This window comes from Vipera ursinii (genome assembly GCF_947247035.1).
Source record: "Vipera ursinii genome assembly, chromosome: 1".
In the NCBI taxonomy this organism is placed as follows: Eukaryota; Metazoa; Chordata; class Lepidosauria; order Squamata; family Viperidae; genus Vipera; species Vipera ursinii.
The window spans coordinates 40349824-40371316 of NC_139512.1; the positions used below are offsets into that span (position 1 = coordinate 40349824).

Genomic DNA, 21493 nt, shown 5'->3' on the forward strand with positions numbered 1-21493 from the left:
TCCTCCCAAGGCTGCTTCTTTTTCTCTCTCTCTCCCTCTCCTGCCCAAATTGCCTCCTTTTATAGCCTCTCCTCTCTCTGCCCCCTCCTCCTCCTTTCTCTTTCGGGTGAGCCGGGAGTGCCAATCCTGAGGCCTTTGCCTCGCCCCAGCCAATCCGCAGATCCAGAGGAATCTCTCACAGTAAGTCGTGCGCTGCGCTGGCTCATTCCCTCCCTTCCCCACTACACTTGGCTGGGCAGGGCCGCATACCACCTGCCATGTGCTAATGTACCACAACCCTGGTCTAGTTAATCTTGTTTATCAAAGGAAACATATCTTTTTATATTTTTGGACTATTTTATTCAATTTTCTCTTCAGTCTACAGACAATCCACCTGAGCACTCCCTCATTTTTTTTTATATTTACAAACCATGCATTTCATATGAGGATTCACACAAGAACCAAATTGGTTTGTTAACTTTCCTTTGCAGGAAAAAAAACCCTCCTTCTTTGAAATTCATGTTCCAATGATACTTTATTTTTGAATTGTATTCAAAATCCAATGCACTCTGGGGTTTTGTTGTTTTTTATGGCTGCATTGGGTTTTTCATCTTGCCCACAAATAATGTAGCATTGATCACGTTATCAAAAACCATGAATAGAAAAGGACGATTAACATTAATCCTTGGAGGCATTGACATAGGGATGGCTTCTGCAGCAGTGGCTCCTGCTGCCTCAGTTCCACTTTCATCAACAGTTATCACAGCTTTGTGGGTAACCTGAGAAGAAAGGAAGAAAAAGTTTGAAATTTGGAGTAGAGAAAAATATTTCAGAAATGATGACAACTTGTTACACTGATCTGTGAGTTTGCAATACTAGAACTATATTCACTTTCTTTGTATTGTTCCAATTTTAGCCTATGTACTGCTGAAGTCAGTTCTGGATTCTCCTTAGGAAAGATTTTAAACCAGTGTTCTTCAAACCTAGCAATTTCTGAAAGTTGAATTCCACACATCTTATAGTTGCCAACTTTCAAAAATGTTGGGTCGAACAGTTATGAAAAGAAAGAGGTAAAATATAGTCATTCAAGACAAAAAGGAGAGAAAGGAACCAAAGAAACTCCATTTGTTATTGGAAGCAAACAGTACTGAGGAATATTGAATGGTTTTTAAAGTTCCAAAAGTGAATATTGTTGGTCAATATTTTGGTTTAAACAAAGAAAAGTTTATAACTAATGCATATTTTATTCAGATCGCTTTCAACACCATCTTTCAAGTAGAGAGAGATCAGTGCAGAAGCCTGGGCCTAATACTGCACAGGGCTACTATGAGGCCTCCTCTAATTCAGCCATTGACAAACTGAAAATAGCCATTCTAGGCACCATTTCCAGCTCCCAAAATCATATTGTCCAGAGTCTTCCCAGATCCAGAAATTAGTTTCTTGGATTGTTAAATTGGATCACCACAGTTCTGTGTTCTGTCCTTTCAAAAAAAAAGTTTTAGACAGATTTTGTGCTCTCCAAATGTATGCATTTCTTCACTGGAACTGTGTAGCAACCCTGATCAAATTAGTTCCCTGCTAATATGGATAGGTCAGACGAGTATGCTATTTATACTGCAGTTGATTTTTTATTTCAATTCCTTAGTCTAGTGAATCATTTTGATACCCACAAGAGAAATAGATGGAATGTGTCCAGTCTTTAAGAAGAGATTGGACAGCCATTTGTCTGAAATGGTACAAAGCTTCCTGCCTGAGCAGGGGTTTGGACTAGATGACCTCCAAGGTTCCTGCCAGTTTTATTATTATTATTATTATTATTAGATACGTTGCAGTTGGTGCAATTCCTATTCTATGCATTTCATTGTTGCAATTTTTTTCCATATATTTTTTAAAAAGTCAATTTCACTTTCCCTGTCATGTTCCTGCGTCTTTCTGGGAAAAGACAGATGCATCTTTCTAAATTGACCTGTGCTTTTCTTTTTCTTTTTTTTATTGAAAACTTTTATTAAATGTACATTTAAAAAGAAAAGTGGACATGATTCAACTTCCCTGGCTACAGCACTGCTATTAGTATTACCTTATGTAACAAAAAGAAAAACAGAAAAGCAAAATACATTCTATGACGGGACAGAGTATGACAAAATGTACATATAGCATCTGTAAATTGTCTGATAAACTATCTTTCGGTTGTCTACGTTGTACTTAAATATCTTTCAATTGTTTCCTGATATAGGTGCTAGTAAGAGGTCTTTGTGTTATCAACTAATCAATCGATAGTCATCTCAGCGTTCCTCGTTATCTCTAACCAATTGTACAAATTTTTCCAAATTTCGTAATATTCTGTTTCAGTTTCAGATACAATTTTGTTTATTATTTCTTCTTCAGTAGAGGTTTCCTTTCTTTTCCATTTTTGGGCGTAGGCCAATCTTGCTGCAGTTAAAATATGCAATAGTAAGTAAAAAAGATGCTTTGCTGAGTTTCTCATTAATAATCTCTAATAAGAAGGTTTCTGGTTTTAAATCAAATTTTTGTAACAATATTTCTTCCAACTAATTTTTTATCCGGTGCCAAAAATTTTGCGCTTTTATACATTCCCACCACATGTGATAGTAGGTCCCTGGAAGCTTTCTGCATTTCCAGCATGTCGGTGAGATTTTTTTAATCTATTTTTGCTAGCCTTGTGGGGGGAAGTTACCATCTATAAAACATCTTGTATAAATTTTCTTTATAGGAAGTGGCTAGCATTAACCTTCTGCTTCTATCCCATAGTGATTGCCAATTATCTAGCTCTATACTGTAACCGAAATTTTTGCTCCAGATTAGCATTGTATCTTTTACCTGTTCTTCTAACATATCTTGTTCTAATAAATATGGATATATCTTTTTTATCATTTGGTCTTTTATCTAATTGTGTATGCTCTAATTTTATCCCTGGTACTTTTCTGTATCGTGACTGTATTTGTAAGTATGCCCACCATTTCAGCTCTATACTGTCTTCTAATAGTCTTTTCCTTGTTTTCAAGGCTCCATTCTCGTCTAAGATATCTTTATATGTAATTACTCTTCCTACTTTTATGAATTTGGAGTGCATGAATATCTCTAATATGGATAGCCAATTGGGGATTTCTATAGTTTTTTTTTATTTTTATCCACACGTCTAATAGTGCCTGTCCAATATAATGGTTCTGGAAGTACTGATGAGCCTTATATTTCCTGTCCCACATTATGGCAGGCCACCCTATCTGCATGTCGTGGCCTTCTAATGCTAGTAGTCTTCTATTACTTAGGTATATCCAATCCTTTATCCAGACCGATATTGTCGCCTGATAATATTTTTCCCAATTCGGGAGGCCAAGCCCTCCTCTTTCCTTTGCATCCTGTAATAATTTTATTTTAATTTTTGGTTTTCTACCTTGCCAAATAAATTTGGATGTAACTCTATTTAAATTTTCAAAAATATCCTTGCCTGATTTAATTGGTACACATTGGAATAAAAAGAGTAATTTGGGAAGTATATTCATCTTGATCGTCACTATTCTCCCCATAAAGGAGAGCTGCAAGTTTTTTAGTCTGCTGTAATTTGATCTATTAATTTGACACAATTTTCTCTTTTAAGTATAATACATCTTGCTGACAGTTGGATCCCCAAGTAACTTACTCTTTTAGATGTCTGGATGTTAATCTTTCCTGCTAGCTCAGTTTCTTGTAAATTAGACGTGTTTTTAACTAACATTTTAGTTTTTTCTTTATTAATCTTCAACCCTACAACATCTCCATAATTTTCCAGCATTTGTAGTCTTTTTCTAGTTTCTAAGGGGTCTTCCAAAATGAAAACTAAATCGTCTGCATAGGCCTGTAATTTAAATGTCTCTTTTCTGGTTTCTAGTCCTTTAATCAGCTTATCTTTTTGGATTATTCTTGTGAGTACTTCTAAAGAAAGAACAAATAATAGAGGAGATAGTGGGTAACCTTGTCTTGCGCCTTTTTGTATTTGAACGCTATTTGTTAATTCACTGTTTATGATTACTTTTGCTTCTTGTTTGGAATAGATTGCTTTAAACATGTTTATAAATCTTTCCTCAAATTCCATCTGTTTAAGTTGAGTCAACATAAAATTCCATTTGACGTTATCAAATGCTTTCTGAGCGTCAACAAAAATCAATGCCATTCATTTTTCGCTGTGTGATTCATAATATTCTCAGGTGTCTAGTATAATCCTAACATTGTGTCTAATTTGTCTTTTGGGCAAGAAGCCGTTTTGGTCAGTATGGATGCATCTTTCTAAGTTGGCTTGTGCTTTTCTTGAAGAGTTACTTTAAAGAAAAACTGAGCCTGGATAAGTTGTCATCTCAATCTCTATCCTCTTTGTAACGATGAACACTCATGAACTGATGCCAGAAAGGTAATCTGATGCACATATTTTGCTTACAAAACAATAATTGGAAGGGAAAGGGTTTTTTTGCAAGGGTGAGAACTTTCAAATAGCCCTCCCCACCATTGACACTGCTGCTGTGAAATATGCATTCATCTTGCTTGAAATCCTGCCTGAAATGATCAATATGAATGTTTTACTTACTTCCGACAATTTCAAAGGCTGCCCAGTGACTCCGGAGAGATCAGCATGGTCAGTAAAGATTTCAGTAATACCAAGCTGGGAGAGGGGTTCCTTTAAGCTGTATGTGGCTGAAATACTAAACTTGGGGAGGGAGACCATTGCTGTACCCCTTCAGAAAGACAGAAAGACATTTTCATTGTAGACATCAGAAGGTTAACAAGTATACTTGTAATATTTTCTACAATCAGTAAAACAATCACACACAGAAACACGCACACCACCCATAACAAAGCCATCATTGTCAAATGGAAGCTTGACTTTTAACAGAGAAATCCTTGATATTAGTTCCTATCATAACAACCATTATCAATCTGTTTAAAATATTTGAGTAGAACCAACAGGCGTTGTTGTCAAAATGAATATCAGACTTGATTGAATGAATGAATTTATAGGTTGCCGAAACCAGACATGAGTTTATGTGGCTTAAAACTAAACTAAAACATCAAGATTTAACAAAGTCAAACAAACAAAATACCAAATTTAATAACAACAACAACAACAGTTGAAGTAGTTTCATCCGATAGTTAATACAGGTAGTCCTCAACTTACAGCAGCTCGTTTAGTGACCATTTGAAGTTACAATGACACTGAAAAAAGTGATTTATGACTGTTTTCCACACTTATGACCATTGCAGCATCCCCATGGTCACATGATCAACAACAACAACAACAAATTCAGATGCTTAAGACAGTTACACTGTCCTGGAGTCAGGTGATCACCTTTTGTGAATTTCTAACTAACTGTGGCAAGTTCTTAAAGAGATGGGACTACCAGACCATCTTATTTGTCTCTTGAGAAACCTATATGCGGGTCAAGAAGCAACAGTGAGAACTGGACACAGAACCACTGATTGGTTCAAAATTGGGAAAGGAGTCTGGCAAGGCTGTATACTGTCATCCTGCCTATTTAACGTATATGCAGAGCACATCATGAGAAAGGCAGGACTAGATGAATCAAAAGTTGGAATTAAGATTGCTGGGAAAATATCAACAACCTAAGGTATGCAGATGATACCACTCTAATGGCAGAAAGTGAAGAGGAATTAAAGAGCCTCTTGTTGCGAGTGAAGAAGGAGAGTGCAAAACTTGGGTTGAAACTAAACATTAAGAAAACCAAGATCATGGCATCCGGCCCTCTCAATTCCTGGCAAATAGATGGGGAAGAAATGGAGATAGTGACATTTTATTTTCCTGGGGTCCAAGATCACCACAGACAGATACTGAAGCAAAGAGATTAAAAGACGCTTGCTTCTGGGGAGGAATGCCATGGCAAATCTAGACAGCACACAAAAAAGCAGAGATATCACCCTGTCAACAAAAGTGTGTATAGTCAAGGCTATGGTCTTTCCAGTTGCAATGTATGGCTGTGAAATTTGGACCATAAGAAAGGCTGAGCGCCAAAGAATTGAGAACTTTGAACTATGGTGCTGGAGAATACTTCTGCAAGTCCCTTGGACTGCAAGGTGATCAAACTGGCCAGTACTAGAGGAGATCAAACCTGACTGCTCTTTAGAAGGCCAGATCCTGAAGCTGAAAGTCAAATACTTTGGCCACCTAATGAGAAGGAAGGACTCACTGGAGAAGAGCCTAATGCTGGGAAAGGTTGAGGGCAAGAGAAGAAAAGGACGACAGAGAATGAGGTGGCTGGATGGAGTCACTGAAGCAGTAGGCCTGAGCCTAAATAGACTCCAGAAATTGGTAGAGGACAGGAAGGCCTGGAGGAACGTTGTCCATGGGGTCATGATGGGTTAGACACAACTTCTCAACTGACAACAACAACAACAACAACTGATTGTTCCTCTCAAAAAGTTACTGTTGCTCTGGTGTGCCTTGTGGTCAGGCACAGAAATTTGGATATATGTGCATTGGTCAGAAAGTATTTTTTTACCACTGTTTATTACTGTTGTATTTCCAAATAGAGGCTGTCTAAGGTAGTTGCTATAAAAGGGCTCTCTGTATTAGGACATGTCTGCTGATTGCCTAAAACAGGGGTGTCCAATCTGGGCCATGACCCAGTACCAGACTGTGACCCATTCAAAACTGGGCCATGGAAGCAGTGGGCCAGCACACGCATGTGCACAGCTCCACTTGTGCGAGTGTCGGGCAAGTGCATGCATGCAGCTCCATTCGTATGAACAGAAGGCATGTGGGAACTGCATACACTTGCCCACCACTCACATGGAACCTAGGTTGCTGGTCTCTAGCTTAAAATCAACCCTCAAAAAGCTTCAGGAAGAGTATAGCACAGAATGCACAGACCTGAAGTATGTTTAGATATCTTTAGGACTATATTAAATATGGAGAAATATAGGATCAGTAAAATAAGGGTTACCTGTGTACATTTTCTGCCCATTTCGTCAGAGTGTTTATTGACAGAGCCTCATCCAATTCCTTCTCTTTGTTAGGATCAGGCAAAACAAAAAATGTGGTAGCTGTACCGTTGTAGTCTATCTTCAATACTGTGCAAGACAGCTGTCTATCAAAATAGAAGTAAAACCAACCGGTCCTGTGCATCATTTGAACTTTGACAGTTGTGTTGTGATCCACAAAGAAGTCCTCTTCCCTTGTGAGCTCTGGGTTGAAAGGAGTCTTCCAGTTGCCTAAAGAGAACAAAACAGACCCACAATGATATTTAAATAATAGTATCGTACCTGCATAAGATGAACTAGATTCACCTCCAAGAAGATGCTGTGATCTTTGCTGAAGGCAAAAAGATGGCATGATTTAATTAGTAAGATGCTCTGCATTCATTTGCTTACACTGATGAGTATTTGCAAAGATGGGATGAAGATGGTATGATTTCTGCACATCTGCAGCAAATGCTGGTTAGACAGTGAAGCAATGGAGGTCCAGCATTGCTGTCAGAAGAAAAGGGCTGTGTAACTTCTTCCACAATATATTTCATTTAAGTTTTTGTTGATGATTTAACAAAGGTGATTTAACACCCATTCTAAAATATGCACAGCCGCAAGGACCTATAGGCTGTTCACACAGAGAGATGTGCAACCTATGATCTTATATCGAGCAGACTTGAACAGTCTATTCATTTCTTTCTTTGTTTGTTTGTCTTTAAATTCTACAAGAGTGCATTTTAGTTGCATTTATAATCCAATTTTATGAAGAATTGGAATAATGGCCACTATTCTGATATAATATCAGTTATGACACTTTGAGTAAAAGGGCTCTTAGGTGCTTTTAAAAAATTGGAACCACCATTCCTAAAATGGTTCCACATAAGTGAAAAACCATGTAATTTAGTTACAAACAATACACAGTTTCTGTTTCCTACAATCCCCTGGAGTGGAGTAGTTACATGAGAGCTACACAAGATACTTAAATTTCTGTACTGGGCTAGTTTTTCAGTGCATGTACTTTGTATTGATTGGAAATTAGGGGTTTTTTTTCTGAATTGGAGCAATTCTACCCCTCTTTCACCAAAAGGCTTTACTCTGCCTCAATAGCACCTTTGGATATTTCCTTTAGTGATGGAATCTTCCCTTTTCTCTGTGCAAGTTACCTTTAAAGAATATGTAGTTTGTGAGAACAAAGACAGTTTCTGGGTCAAGATCCTTGACTAGTTCCACAATTTTTCCATGTGTTTTTTTCTTTATATAATCATTGATCTGTTTTTCAGCTTCTTTTGGTTCCTGAAACTTTGTGGCTTGGATTTCTGCATCATAGAATTCCTTAATCTTGTCTAAAAATGTCTGCAACGGTTGTATGCCTTCCTTTAGAAACAGGCCCTGTCCAACATCTAGCTTGAAATCATTCTCTGAGTGTGTGAGCTGATTGAGAAGATCATGAAAGGCCTGGTGGATCTCATCTTCCTGAATGTATGTCAAGTTAAAACCAAGGCCCTTTAAAATCTGTGCATTGGTATTTGATTTTGACCCTAACAACAGAACGGAAAGCAACATAGAAATGCTGCAGGGTGAGAAAACAATATTCTTGTCCTGTGATCTTGCAGACAATATTTTGTAGAATTCAGTTGCAAAATGAGCAATATTGCTCTGGATCTTGATAGCAGCTTGAGGGTCATCATGATCGTGGTGATGATCGACATCGTGGTGGCCATGGCTGACGAGAGAAAACACTATCAAGGCCAAGCACAGATGAATGATCCTGTTCATCCTGCTGATAATTTGTTCTGGAAAGGAAAATAGTGATAAAGAAGAGGGATTTTATTTTCTCATAAACTGTGTTTGTAAAATACCTTTTTGTTACAGAGTTGCAGTATTTTGGTTTCCACCTGAAAGCCAGCATGAAAGAATATTGGTGATAAATTGTTATTTTTTTCAAGTCAAGAATATGGTAATATAAGTTTATGCTCTACTTATTTCAAACCCATGTCATGTTGTGGTCATGACCATTTTGGGTACATTTTTGAGCTATCTGCAGTACAATATATACCTAGCTAGTTTTATGAGGAATAAACGTGAAGAAGGCCATCATACATATTGATAACATCCAGCATTCAAATAATAAATAATCCATGTGAATTCTGAAAAAAACATATCCTTTCTGTAACTTAGGAATAACAACCATTTGCACTTCCTGACACAATGATAGGGAGATGCATCAGCTCTGGTAAATGTCTATGGAGTTTCTCAGTCATCCGGGTCAGGGTTGTCCCAAAGGTGCTTTGCAAAAGGCAACTGGCCTTTCTTGTTTGTTTTTTTCCTTGAAGATATTTTGCTTCTCTTTTTCCCCCATATATTTTATTGATTTTTAAAAATATAAATCACTTAATAGTTGGCAAACAGTGTATTTGCTGGGTTTATACTTGTAAAGAAAAATCATTAACAATTGGTTTCTATAATCCATAATCCACATAGTACATTTAGTTGATTTCCCCTTTTCCCCAGTGTCTTCTTTGCAAACCTTGAATTAACACAGTTCTTATTATTTTGATAAATAACAGTTACATATATGATTTTTCCCAATATTCCTAGAAATAATGATCACATCAATATAATATTTCTTTTCTACCTAATCATTCCGGTTGCCTCATTTTATATCCTGTTACAGTCCTTATTTAGATTTGTTTCTCCCATAAAGTATTCTTTAAAGTATTCTTACTCCTTTAACTCGTATTCAAAACGTTTTTTTTCTTTTTTATACATTATAATTTCCCTAAATTCAAACACATTTAATTATCTAAAACATTTCCTTCATCTAAGCCATTTCAAAAGTTTTATATTACTTATATCAAGAAATAAAATAAAAAGGGGGGAAAAGCATACAGTATTATTTAAGGAATTCATCCCTCTTAGAATGAGATATGTATTCAAAATCTTTTCTATTTCTTTAAACATATTCAAACAAATGTTTCTTTTTTATATATTCTCTCTGGTAAATCCCGTCATCTTTAAAAGAGCCTTGGTGGAGCAGTGGGCTAATGCCTCCTTAAGTAACACCAGCTGCCTGCAATTAGTGCAGGTTCGAGTCCCACCAGGCTCAAGGTTGACTCAGCCTTCCATCCTTCCGAGGTAGGTAAAATGAGGACCCAGACTGTTGTTGGGGGAAATTAAGCTGACTTTGTAATAATGCCGCTTGGGTGTGTGTGTGAAAGCCCTAATAAGCAGGCATATACATAGAATGAAGGCTACAGCTAAGCTTGTAAGCCGCCCTGAGTCTTCGGAGAAGGGCGGGATATAAATGGAATTAAAATAAAATTAAATAAATAAATCTGTTTTCTTAATTTTCACTTTAATCTTTTTCCTTTGATCAGTATCTTTCTTGATCAATGTGTTTTTCTGAATCAAAAAGTTTTTCCATATATTCATGACTGTTGATGTAGGTATAAGAAGTAAATCGAATAAAGTCACTGAGATTCATTTTAGGTTAGGAGTGTCTGAGGTTGTTGTAACAGTGTAGATTGGGCTGAGTTTTTAAAATTCTGTCATTCATTTTTTTTAAGACTTCTACTGGTAATAAAATTTATATCATCATAAGATTCATTACCAATAAAATATGGGACGCTCAGTACCATAAGACCAAATTTATTGATATTCCCGCAGGTTTTGGTGACAAATAGAATTTTAACAACCTGCTATTGTACCTCTGGTTGTTGTTTTTGGTTTTTTTAAGAAAATACCCCCTTTCTTTTTCTTTTAATGGGATTCTTTAAAAGTGTAAAATTATTCAAATTTTTTTAAAAAACGTTTTTAATCCTAAGCAGGGTAATCAGAGTTAGGGGAAAAGCACCCTTTAGATCAATGAGAATAAATTCCAGGCACCACTTAGTTAGCAGGGATCAAAATTCAATGCAAGAGAAATGGCAGTTGGCCACCTGGATAAAGCTCTGCCCTTTTCTGGGGAATGCTGCCTATGGGCACCCAGGCTTTGTGAGTGCATCTCACAGTTTATCAGCTGCTGAATCCACACTCTATTTGGCTCACTGATGTAACTTACAAAGGGGTGATGAGAGAGAAAGCCTGAGTTTTCACTCCAAACGAAAGGGCCTATACAATTGCCATTCTCTATGCAAAACTGTTCTCCCTTATTACCTTTCTGTATCTTACCTGTGAAAGTCTGTCTCACCCCTGGTCCCTCCCTTTTATTTTGTAGCCTTTGGGGCTTTCTCCAAAATTTAGCATGTGATTGCTGAAAAATCAAAAAAGTTATTTCCCCCAGTTTGGAGAGAGGAGAACTTGGCTTGGAAAGAAAATCTTATACTGTACCTAAAGTCAACTTCCAGCCTTGCAAAAAAGCTGCCTTGTTTTCTATGAATCGCTAGGACTAGAAGTTTATCTCAGCTCATGCAAAGGTTTAATGGCAGGCTGGAATAGGAATGGGGATCATTTTAGTACTGGTTCCCTCTGAGGAAGCCAAAAAAACCCTGCCATTGTCACCTGCCTCTCACTTCAAATTCAGCATTGCAGAGTACTTTAGACCAGAGGTGGGCAACTATGGCAAGTTTATGACCTGTGGCCTTCCAGTCCCATAACTCCTGAGCCGGCATAGGTATGCATAGGTATGCTGGCTCAGGAATTATGGGAGTTGAAGTCCACAGGTCATAAAGTTGCCATAGTTGCCCACCCCTGCTTTAGACTCTGTATTTATATTTTGCCAAATGAAAATAGTTTTCCTCTCTTGTCTTCTTAACTATAATTTTATCTTTTATATGAATTTTTAATATGTAACTGCATCTGTTCTACTCTTTATTAACAATTAATATATAAAGTTCTACACTTCTATGTTTTTAATGTAGACATATCATGTAAAATGTACTAAAAATACTTATTTCCATTGCTACTTTCCTATGTAAATAATTAAGTAAGCTGCATTCCTCTATGTATACCAGTTCAGAGATTTCAACTGAGTTAAATTTGCATTATAGTGAAAATTGCATATTTTTTTGTATCCTAAGAGAGACCAGTGGAGATCTCTCCTTCCCTCCCTCTCACTCTCTCACAGATATTCAGTAAAAATTGAAAGTAAAGAGTAAAAAATACAGAATCTTTTAGTCCATAAATCTTAGGAAATAAAATTCCGGTTGGGATCCAGTTAAGTTTTTCAATGTTTTCAACTCCCCTGAGTAGTCAGTTGCTCCTGTTTCTGGAGGGAGGGCTAAACTCTCCCTTCTCTCTCCACAGGGAATACTTAACAGCTTATGCAGGTACAAAAAATAATTAGGATTTAAGAGAGGTAAATCTCACCCAATCTCTTCCGCACTGCTTTAAAGTTGCCTGGTGGTAAGTGTGACTTCGGCTGTTTGCAGCCTAGTGACGAGCCATATTTCTACAACTGGTATTTCGTCTGCTGCTTTGGAGAGTTTCACTGGCTCTAAGGCAGGCATGTCCAAAGTCCGGCCCGCGGGCCATTTGCGGCCCGCGGGGCGGTTTAATACGGCCCTCAACAGCTCTCCCTGCTGAATGTAAATGCGGCCCTCCTCGGCCCTCCCACGGCCCTCCCTTCTGATTGAGGGCCGCCACTTCGGGAGCTGCTCCCGCCTCCCCCGCCGAGGGGCCGCCCCAGGAAGCGCAGGCCGGCCCAGCTGCCGCCCCCACCCCGCCAGCCAGGCTCCGGGGCTCCACGCGGCTTCCTCCGCCTCCTCCTCCTCCTCCGCCAGGCCTGCTCGGGGCCCGGGGCGGCTCCAATTCGCAGGGGAAGCGCGCGGAGAGCGGATCGCTCCCTCATCCCGGCCGGAGCGCAGCCCAGAAGAGGAGCCGCTGGGCCGGGCATGTCCTGAGCGGCCGGGGGTCTCCGGTCGGGCCATACGGCGCTGTGGGTGAGGCGGAAGTGGCCGGCGGGGGTCTCGGCCTGCCCGCCCGTCCCGCTGAGCACCTTCCCTGCGCACCACGGCTGCCCATGGCGGCGGCTCCGGCTCTGGCGGCGCTGGGGCTCCCGTGTGCGGGGGCTCCGGCGGTGCCGGGCTGGCCGCTCTGGTACCACAAGGACCTGAGCCGGGCGGCGGCCGAGGAGCTGCTGGCGTGGGCCTGGCGGGCCGGCAGCTTCCTGGTGCGCGACAGCGAGAGCGTGGCCGGCGCCTTCGCCCTCTGCGTGCTGTGAGTCCGGGGACCCACGGGCGCCGCCTTGGGGACGGGCCGCGGGAGGGAGGGAGAGGAGGGGAGGGGGCCAGGGCGCACCTGCAGAAGACTCCCCCCAAGGCTGGGCATTCCGTGGCGGCGGCCCCGGAGCCTGGAGCGGGATGTGTCCAAGCCTCCGATTTCTTTCTTTCTTTCTTTCTTTCTTTCTTTCTTTCTTTCTTTCTTTCTTTCTTTCTTTCTTTCTCTCTCTCTCTCTTTTCTCTTTCTTCTTCCTCTCTCCTGCCTCCATTCTCTCTTCTTCCTTCCTTCCTTCCTTCCTTCCTTCCTTCCTTCCTTCCTTCCTTCCTTCCTTCCTTCCCTCCTTCCTTCCTTCCTTCCCTCCTTCTCTCTTTCTCCTTCCCTCCCTCCCCCCATTCATCCTTTCTCCTCCCTGTCTCCTTCCCTCTCTTTCTCCCCCCCCTCCCCCTCTCAGCCCTGCCTGGCGCTGGAGTCCCGGGGGTGACCTTCCGCCATGGAATCCGAGACGACTTTTTCGGCTGCAGAAATGTCAGCCTTCCGGGACGGGCTGGGCGACCCCCTGGCGGGGAGAGGTGACTCGCCTCCCCCTTCTAGTGGTTTTCCCGACTCCGGCCGCGCCGATCTGCCACTCCTCCTGTGGGTTGAAGGGCCGGCTGCCTGGCCGAACCGCCGTGCTCCTTCCCCTCGCCCCGGGCATCTGTGCCGGTGCAGCGAGGCTGACGGTGCGCGCCTGGCCTGGCTGAGCGCGTGGCGGTTTGGCCAGGCAGGAAAAGGTGCGGGAAGCGGCCACCGCCTGGTAACAACGCCCGGGCCCACAACGTGGAGGCGGCGAGCAAGCGCGCGCTCAGGGCGAGGCGGCCGCGGTCCAGTGAGGGAAGAGCGCTGAGCGAGTGGCCGGCCGGGCTGCGCTGCTGCCGAGCAAAGCTTGGCCGGGGCGCCCGCTCTGCTCTGCCTGGCGCCAGCTCAGAGACTCTGCCCGCCAGGCCCTTCTCCCGCTCAGCCAGGCCAGGCGCGCACTGTCAGCCTTGCTACACCGCCTCCACGTTGTGAGCCCGGGCGCCATTACCAGGCGGCGGTCGCTTCCCGCACCTTTTCCTGCCTGGCCGAACCGCCGCGCTCCTCCCCCCCGCCCCAGGCTGTGCGCAGCATCTGTGCCGGTGCAGCGAGGCTGACGGTGCGCGCCTGGCCTGGCTGAGCGGGAGAAGGGCCTGGCGGGCGGAGTCTCTGAGCTGGCGCCAGGCAGAGCAGAGCGGGCACCCCGGCCGAGCTTTGCTCGGCAGCAGCGCAGCCCGGCCAGCCACTCCCTCGGCGCTCTTCCCTCTCCAGACCGCGGCCGCCTCGCCCTGAGCACACGCTTGCTCGCCGCCTCCACGTTGTGAGTCCGGGCGCCGTTACCAGGCGGCGGCCGCTTCCCGCACCTTTTCCTGTCTGGCCGAACCGCCACACTCCTCCCCCCACCGCGGGCTTGGCGCAGCGTCTGTGCCGGTGCAGCGAGGGTGCGCCTTCTTTGCCGCCGGAGCTGCCCCGGCTTTGAAGCCCTCTGGCTCCCCTGGGCGAAGGCGACATCCAGGGAAGGGCGGGTGTGTCTGTGTGTGTGTGCACGTGCACACATTTTGTGTTTCACAGCCATTTTATGGGCTGGGATGTGGGGAGCTGGACAGGGGTAGGTAGGGCCCTGGCCTAGCAGAATTTGTGAAGTGGTGGAAGTGTGTGAGCTGTTACCAGAGTGTCTGACCTTGTCAAAGCAAATAACATTTGCCAACATTTGCCTGGCTCGTAAAACTATAGCACGGAGAATTGAATTGAATCAGTTTCACCCTTCACATTAGTGCAGGTAAGTTTTTTTTTAATTTATTTAAAATACATTGTGAAAACTCAGCTGTCAGTTGATCTTATGTTATAAAATAAAAAGTATGCCATTTGCAATTAACTTGGCATAAAATAATTCATTTGCATTTAATTGTAATTGTTCAAAGAATGTTCGGAAAAATGTTCGGCCCTCCAGCATGTTCACTTCATCCAATCTGGCCCTCTTTGAAAAAAGTTTGGACACCCCTGCTCTAAGGGGAGTGCTACCACTCTCCCACGATCCAGTGAGGGTCTCTCCTTGCTGGTCATCCCTACAGGGTGACTTTTGACCCTTTTCAGGGTCCCCCAGTGATGTGAAACTGGATGAGGAAGATGGAGCTTGTCTTCCAAGTGTCCATGATGGCTGCATGGGCAAACTTGAAGTCTGCAAATTTGAAATCTATTTGCTCTTTTTCCTGCTTCTTTCTAAGTATCTTCTTTTCAGGTAATGCACAAATGTTTACTGTAGTGAAATGATATAAGCTATTTAAATGCTATTTTATATAATTCTAAATATAGGAATACAAACTAAAAGCATCATTATCACGCCTCTAACATTAAAAGTCTCTTCAAATGTATACATATTACAAACTACATGAAAAGACAAATAAACGTTATACAGTGACTTTAAAGCCGCACCTCTACTCCATGAGATTACTTACTGTATATGTGGAGAAATTTCATTCATTCAACTAGGTCTCTTGTCCTTTTTCTTCTGCTACTTATGCACATCAGATTGCAGAGTGGTGTGAAAATACTCGCTTAAGCATTAACCAGAAGTACACAGACATATTTATTTTAAGCATTGCCTAAAGACAGGCAAACAAAAATGGCTTTTTCAGCAATTGAAATAAACGAAAAGTTCAAGAACCATTTAATATTGATTGGTTATAGCAACGGCCTACAAAAATTAGGTACATATTCTTTTTCTAACAGTGGGTCATATAGTCAGGATCAAGGACCACCCTGTCTTGTTAGTCTTTTGTAAGTCCTTGAAGACCTCACTTTGTTCCCCATCCTGGGGCCCTGAGGCTATGAACTGTTTACCAGTTCAGAGATTTCAACTGAGTTAAATTTGCATTATAATAAAAATTGCATATGTTTTTGTATCCTAAGAGAGACCAATGGATATCTCCCTCCCTCCCTCTCACTCTCTCACACAAGCACACACAGACACACATTCTCCACATATACCCAATGTAATGTATTGGCCTTTTGTATATGTTGTAAGTGTTTGCTCTTGTTGCACTGCTTGCTAATTGCTTGCATTCAATTGCTAAGTCCTAGTTCACGCTTATGTTGTAACGGTTGCTAGCCGGCCCAGACTGGTTGTCTCCAGCCAGCTAAGTAGGTCTTTGGGCAGGAAACCTATGCTTCAAACCTATTGGTCGCTGCTTATTGGCCAACCATATAAATAGCTGTGCAGCAGCTCCCTTGTTGCTTCTATTCTATTCTGATCGTCAATAAAGAAGTAGGAAGGTTGGAGGGAAAGAGGAGGAGAAATGGGAGGGGAGTGGTGAGGGAAAGAGGAGAGGAGAGGAAGAAGAGGGAAGTAGGAAAGAAAGGAGAAAGGGAGAAAGAAAGTAGAGAAGAGGGAAGAGGGAAGAGAGAGAAGGAGGGTGGATGCAGTGAAAGGGGAAATGGACGAGCAGCACCCAAACTTACATGTATGTATTTATGTATGGTGATATAGTTGTGGACTTGTTTGTGTAAGAAATGGGAAAATAAAATTGAATATGTAGTTGTTAAAAATATGTTCATATATATGACATGTAGATAGATAGATAGATAGATAGATAGATAGATAGATAGATAGATAGATAGATAGATAGATAGATAGAGATAGATAGATAGATAGATAGATAGATAGATAGATAGATAGATAGATAGATAGATAGATAGATAGATAGATAGATAGACTTCTGGCAGTTCTCAATCCACAGTTAGAAATTCAGAGTTAGTAAGAAATTCACAAAAGGTGATCACTCCAGGACAGTGTAACTGTCTTAAGCATCTGAATTTGTTGTTGTTGTTGTTGATCATGTGACCATGGGGATGCTGCAATGGTCATAAGTGTGAAAAAACAGTCATAAATCACTTTTTCAGTGTCATTGTAACTTCAAATGGTCACTAACCGAACTGCCCTAAGTTGAGGATTACCTGTATTAACTATCGTATGCAACTACTTCAAGCTTGTTAGAAGTAACTGATATTGTTGTTTTTATTATTATTATTAAATATTTGGTATTTTGTTTGTTTGACTTTGTTAAATCTTGATGTTTTAGTTTAGTTTTAAACCACCTAAACTCATGTCTGGGTTCGGCAACCTATAAATTCATTCATTCAATCAAGTCTAATATTCATTTTGACAACAACGCCTGTTGGTTATACTCAAATATTTTAAACAGATTGATAACGGTTGTTACGATAGGAACTAATATCAAGGATTTCTCGGTTAAAAGTCAAGCTTCCATTTGACAATGATGGCTTTGTTATGGGTGGTGTGTCTGTGTGTGTCTGTGTGTGATCGTTTTACTGATTGTAGGGAATATTACAGAGTATACTTGTTAACCTTCTGATGTCTAGAATGAAAATGTCTTTCTTTCTGAAGGGGTACAGCAATGGTCTCCCTCCCCAAGTTTAGTATTTCAGCCACATACAGCTTAAAGGAACCCCTCTCCCAGCTTGGTATTACTGAAATCTTTACTGACCATGCTGATCTCTCTCGAGTCACCGGGCAGCCTTTGAAATTGTCGGAAGTAAGTAAAACATTCATAATGATCATTTCAGGCAGGATTTCAGCAAGATGAATGCATATTTCACAGCAGCAATGTCAATGGGGGGGAGGGCTATTTGAAAAGTCTCACCCTTGCAAAAAAACCTTTCCCTTCCAATTATTGTTTTGTAAGCAAAATATGTGCATCAGATTACCTTTCTGGCATCAGTTCATGAGTGTTCATCGTTACAAAGAGGATAAAGATTGAGATGACAACTTATCCAGGGTCAGTTTTTCTTTAAAGTAACTCTTCAAGAAAAGCACAGGCCAACTTAGAAAGATGCATCCATACCGAGCAAAACGGCTTCTTGCCCAAAAGACATATTAGACACAATGTTAGGATTATACTAGACACCTGAGAATATTATGAATCACACAGCGAAAAACGAATGGCATTGATTTTTTGTTGATGCTCAGAAAGCGTTTGATAACGTCAAATGGAAATTTATGTTGACTCAACTTAAACAGATGGAATTTGGGGAAAGATTTATAAACATGTTTAAAGCAATCTATTCCAAACAAGAAGCAAAAGTAATCAAGTGAAGTACTAATACCACTTTACAATGCTTTGGTAAGGCCACACCTGGAATACTGCATCCAGTTTTGGTCACCATGATGTAAAAACGATGTCGAGACTCTAGAAAGGGTACAGAGAATAGCAACAAAGATGATTAGGGGGCTGGAGGCTAAAACATATAGGGAACGGTTGCTGGAATTGGGTATGTGTAGTTTAATGAAGAGAAGGGTGAGGGGTGACATGATAGCAGTGTTCCAATATCTCAGGGGCTACCACAAAGAAGAGGGAGTCAAGCTATTCTCCAAAGCACCTGAAAGCAGGACAAGAAGCAACGGATGGAAACTAGTCAAGGAGAGAAGCAACCTAGAACTAAGGAGAAACTTCCTGACAGTTAGAACAATTAACCAGTGGAACAACCTGCCTCCAGAGGTGGTGAATGCTGCAACACTGGAGGTTTTTAAGAAGAGACTAGACAGCCATTTGCCTGACTATCGATTGATTAATTGATAACACAAAGACCTCTTACTAGCACCTATAATAGGACAAAATTGAAAGATATTTAAGTACAACGTAGACAACCAAAAGATAGTTTATCAGAAAATTTACAGATGCTATATGTACATTTTGTCATACTCTGTCCCGTCATAGAATGTATTTTGCTTTGCTGTTTTTCTTTTTGTTACATAAGGTAATGCTAATAGCAGTGCTGTAGCCAGGGAAGTTGAATCATGTCCACTTTTGTTTTTAAATGTACATTTAATAAAAAATTTCAATTACAAAAAAGAAAAAGAAAAGCACAGGCCAATTTAGAAAGATGCATCTGTCTTTACCCAGAAAGTCGCAGGAACATGACAGGGAAAGTGAAACTGAGTATTTGAAAAATATATGAAAAAAAATTGCAACAATGAAATGCATAGAATAGGAATTGCACCAACTGCAACGTATCAAATAATAATAATAATAATAATAATAATAATAATAATAATAATAATAATAATAATAATAATAATAATAATAATAAAGCTGGCAGGGACCTTGGAGGTCATCTAGTCCAACCCCCTGCTCAGGCAGGAAACCTTGTACCATTTCAGACAAATTGCTGTCCAATCTCTTCTTAAAGACTGGATACATTCCATCCATTTCTCTTGTGGGTATCAAAAGGATTCACTAGACTAAGGAATTGAAATAAAAAATCAACTGCAGTATAAATAGCAGACTCGTCTGACCTATCCATATTAGCAGGGAACTAATTTGATCATGGTTGCTACACAGTTCCAGTGAACAAATGCATACTTTTGGACAGCACAAAATCTGTCTAAAACTTTTTTTTTTTTGAAAGGACAGAAGACAGAACTATGGTGATCCAATTTAACAATTCAAGAAACTCATTTCTGGATCTGGGAAGACTCTGGGCAATATGATTTTGGGAGCTGGAAATGGTGCCTAGAATGGCTATTTTCAGTTTGTCAATGGCTGAATTAGAGGAGGCCTCATAGTAGACCTGTGCAGTATTAGGCCCAGGCTTCAAAGATGGCTATGGCAAATTGTTCTGCCCTGATCTCTCTCTACTTGAAAGATGGTGTGGAAAGCGATCTGATTAAAATATGCATTAGTTATAAACTTTTCTTTGTTTAAACCAAAATATTGACCAACAGTTTCACTTTTGGAACTTTAAAAACTATTCAATGTTCCTCAGTACTGTTTGATTCCAATAACAAATGGAGTTTCTTTGGTTCCTTTCTCTCCTTTTTGTCTTGAATGACTATATTTTACCTCTTTCTTTTCATAACTGTTCGACCCAACATTTTTTAAAGTTGGCAACTATAAGATGTGTGGAATTCAACTTTCAGAAGTTGCTAGGTTTGAAGAACACTGGTTTAAAATCTTTCCTAAGGAGAATCTAGAACTGACTTCAGCAGTACATAGGCTAAAATTGGAACAATACAGAGAAAGTGAATGTAGTTCTAGTATTGCAAACTCACAGATCAGTGTAACAAGTTGTCATCATTTCTGAAATATTTTTCTCTACTCCAAATTTCAAACTTTTTCTTCCTTTCTTCTCAGGTTACCCACAAAGCTGTGTTGACTGTTGATGAAAGTGGAACTGAGGCAGCAGGAGCCACTGCTGCAGAAGCCATTCCTATTTCAGTGCCTCCAGCAATTACATTTAATCGTCCTTTTGTATTCTTGGTTTTTAATGATGTGACCAATACTGCAATATTTGTGGGCAAGATGAAAAACCCAATGCAGCCATAAAAAAGAAGAAAACACCAGAGTGCATTGGATTTTGAATACAGTTCAAAAATAAAGTATCACTGGAACATGAATTTCAAAGAAAGAGGGTGTGTTTTTCCTGCAAAGGATAGTTAATAAACCAATTTGGTTCTTGTGTGAATCCTCATATGAAACGGATGGTTTGTAAATAGAAAAAAATAAATAAATGAGGGAGTGCTCAGGTGGATTGTCTGTAGACTGAAGAGAAAATTGAATAAAATAGTCCAAAAATATAAAAAGATACATTTCCTTTGATAAACAAGATTAACTATACTAGGGCTTTTCAACCGGTGGTACGTGTACCACCTGTGATACATTAGCACATGGCAGGTGGTATGCGGCCCTGCCCAGCCAAATGTAGTGGGGAAGGGAGGGAATGAGCCAGCGCAGCGCACGACTTACTGTGAGAGATTCCTCTGGATCTGCAGATTGGCTGGGGCGAGGCAAAGGCCTCAGGATTGGCACTTCCAGCTCACCCGAAAGAGAAAGGAGGAGGAGGGGGCAGAGAGAGGAGAGGCTATAAAAGGAGGCAGTTTGGGCAGGAGAGGGAGAGAGAGAGAAAAAGAAGCAGCCTTGGGAGGAGGAGGAGTCATCTTTAGCTGCACCAAAGGGAAAGAAGGAGGAGGGTGGGGGGAGAGGAGAGGAGATCAAGCAGGCTGGCCATGAGATGATCTACAACTTCTGTGGCAGCCACCTGTGCTGGCAGCAACAAACAGGCAAGAAATGCAGTGGGTGAGGGGTCGCCCTCCATGAGGAATGAAGAAAGGCAGCATCGGCTGGTAAGGCAGGGAGGGAGGGAGGGAGGGAAATTAAATGATACTTTTTTTCCTTTTTTCTATAGTTTGTAATATTTTATTAGATTATAGAATAAAATACAAAAATACAAAAGTAAATATTAGGTGGGGAGGGAAAAGGGGGTGAAAGGAGGGGGAGAAGGGAAAAAGAACAGACTTCCTCGGTTGCAGTAGAAGGAA

The 21493-nt window shown here is 41.0% G+C and overlaps 1 protein-coding gene and 1 long non-coding RNA gene across 2 annotated transcripts in view; both read right to left on the minus strand.

The window, feature by feature from the left end:
- The window catches only part of LOC310650755, an 852012-nt gene that overhangs the window by 400270 nt on the left and 430249 nt on the right, over positions 1 to 21493 (minus strand). The window lies entirely within an intron of this gene.
- On the minus strand, positions 557 to 8724 carry LOC310650697 (alpha-1-antitrypsin-like; the record flags this gene model as incomplete). Its single annotated transcript, XM_083379471.1, has 4 exons — positions 557 to 758; positions 4556 to 4703; positions 6927 to 7194; positions 8112 to 8724. 4 exons carry the CDS (start codon positions 8722 to 8724, stop codon positions 567 to 569), a joined length of 1221 nt encoding a protein of 406 aa, XP_083235597.1. The 3' UTR covers positions 557 to 566.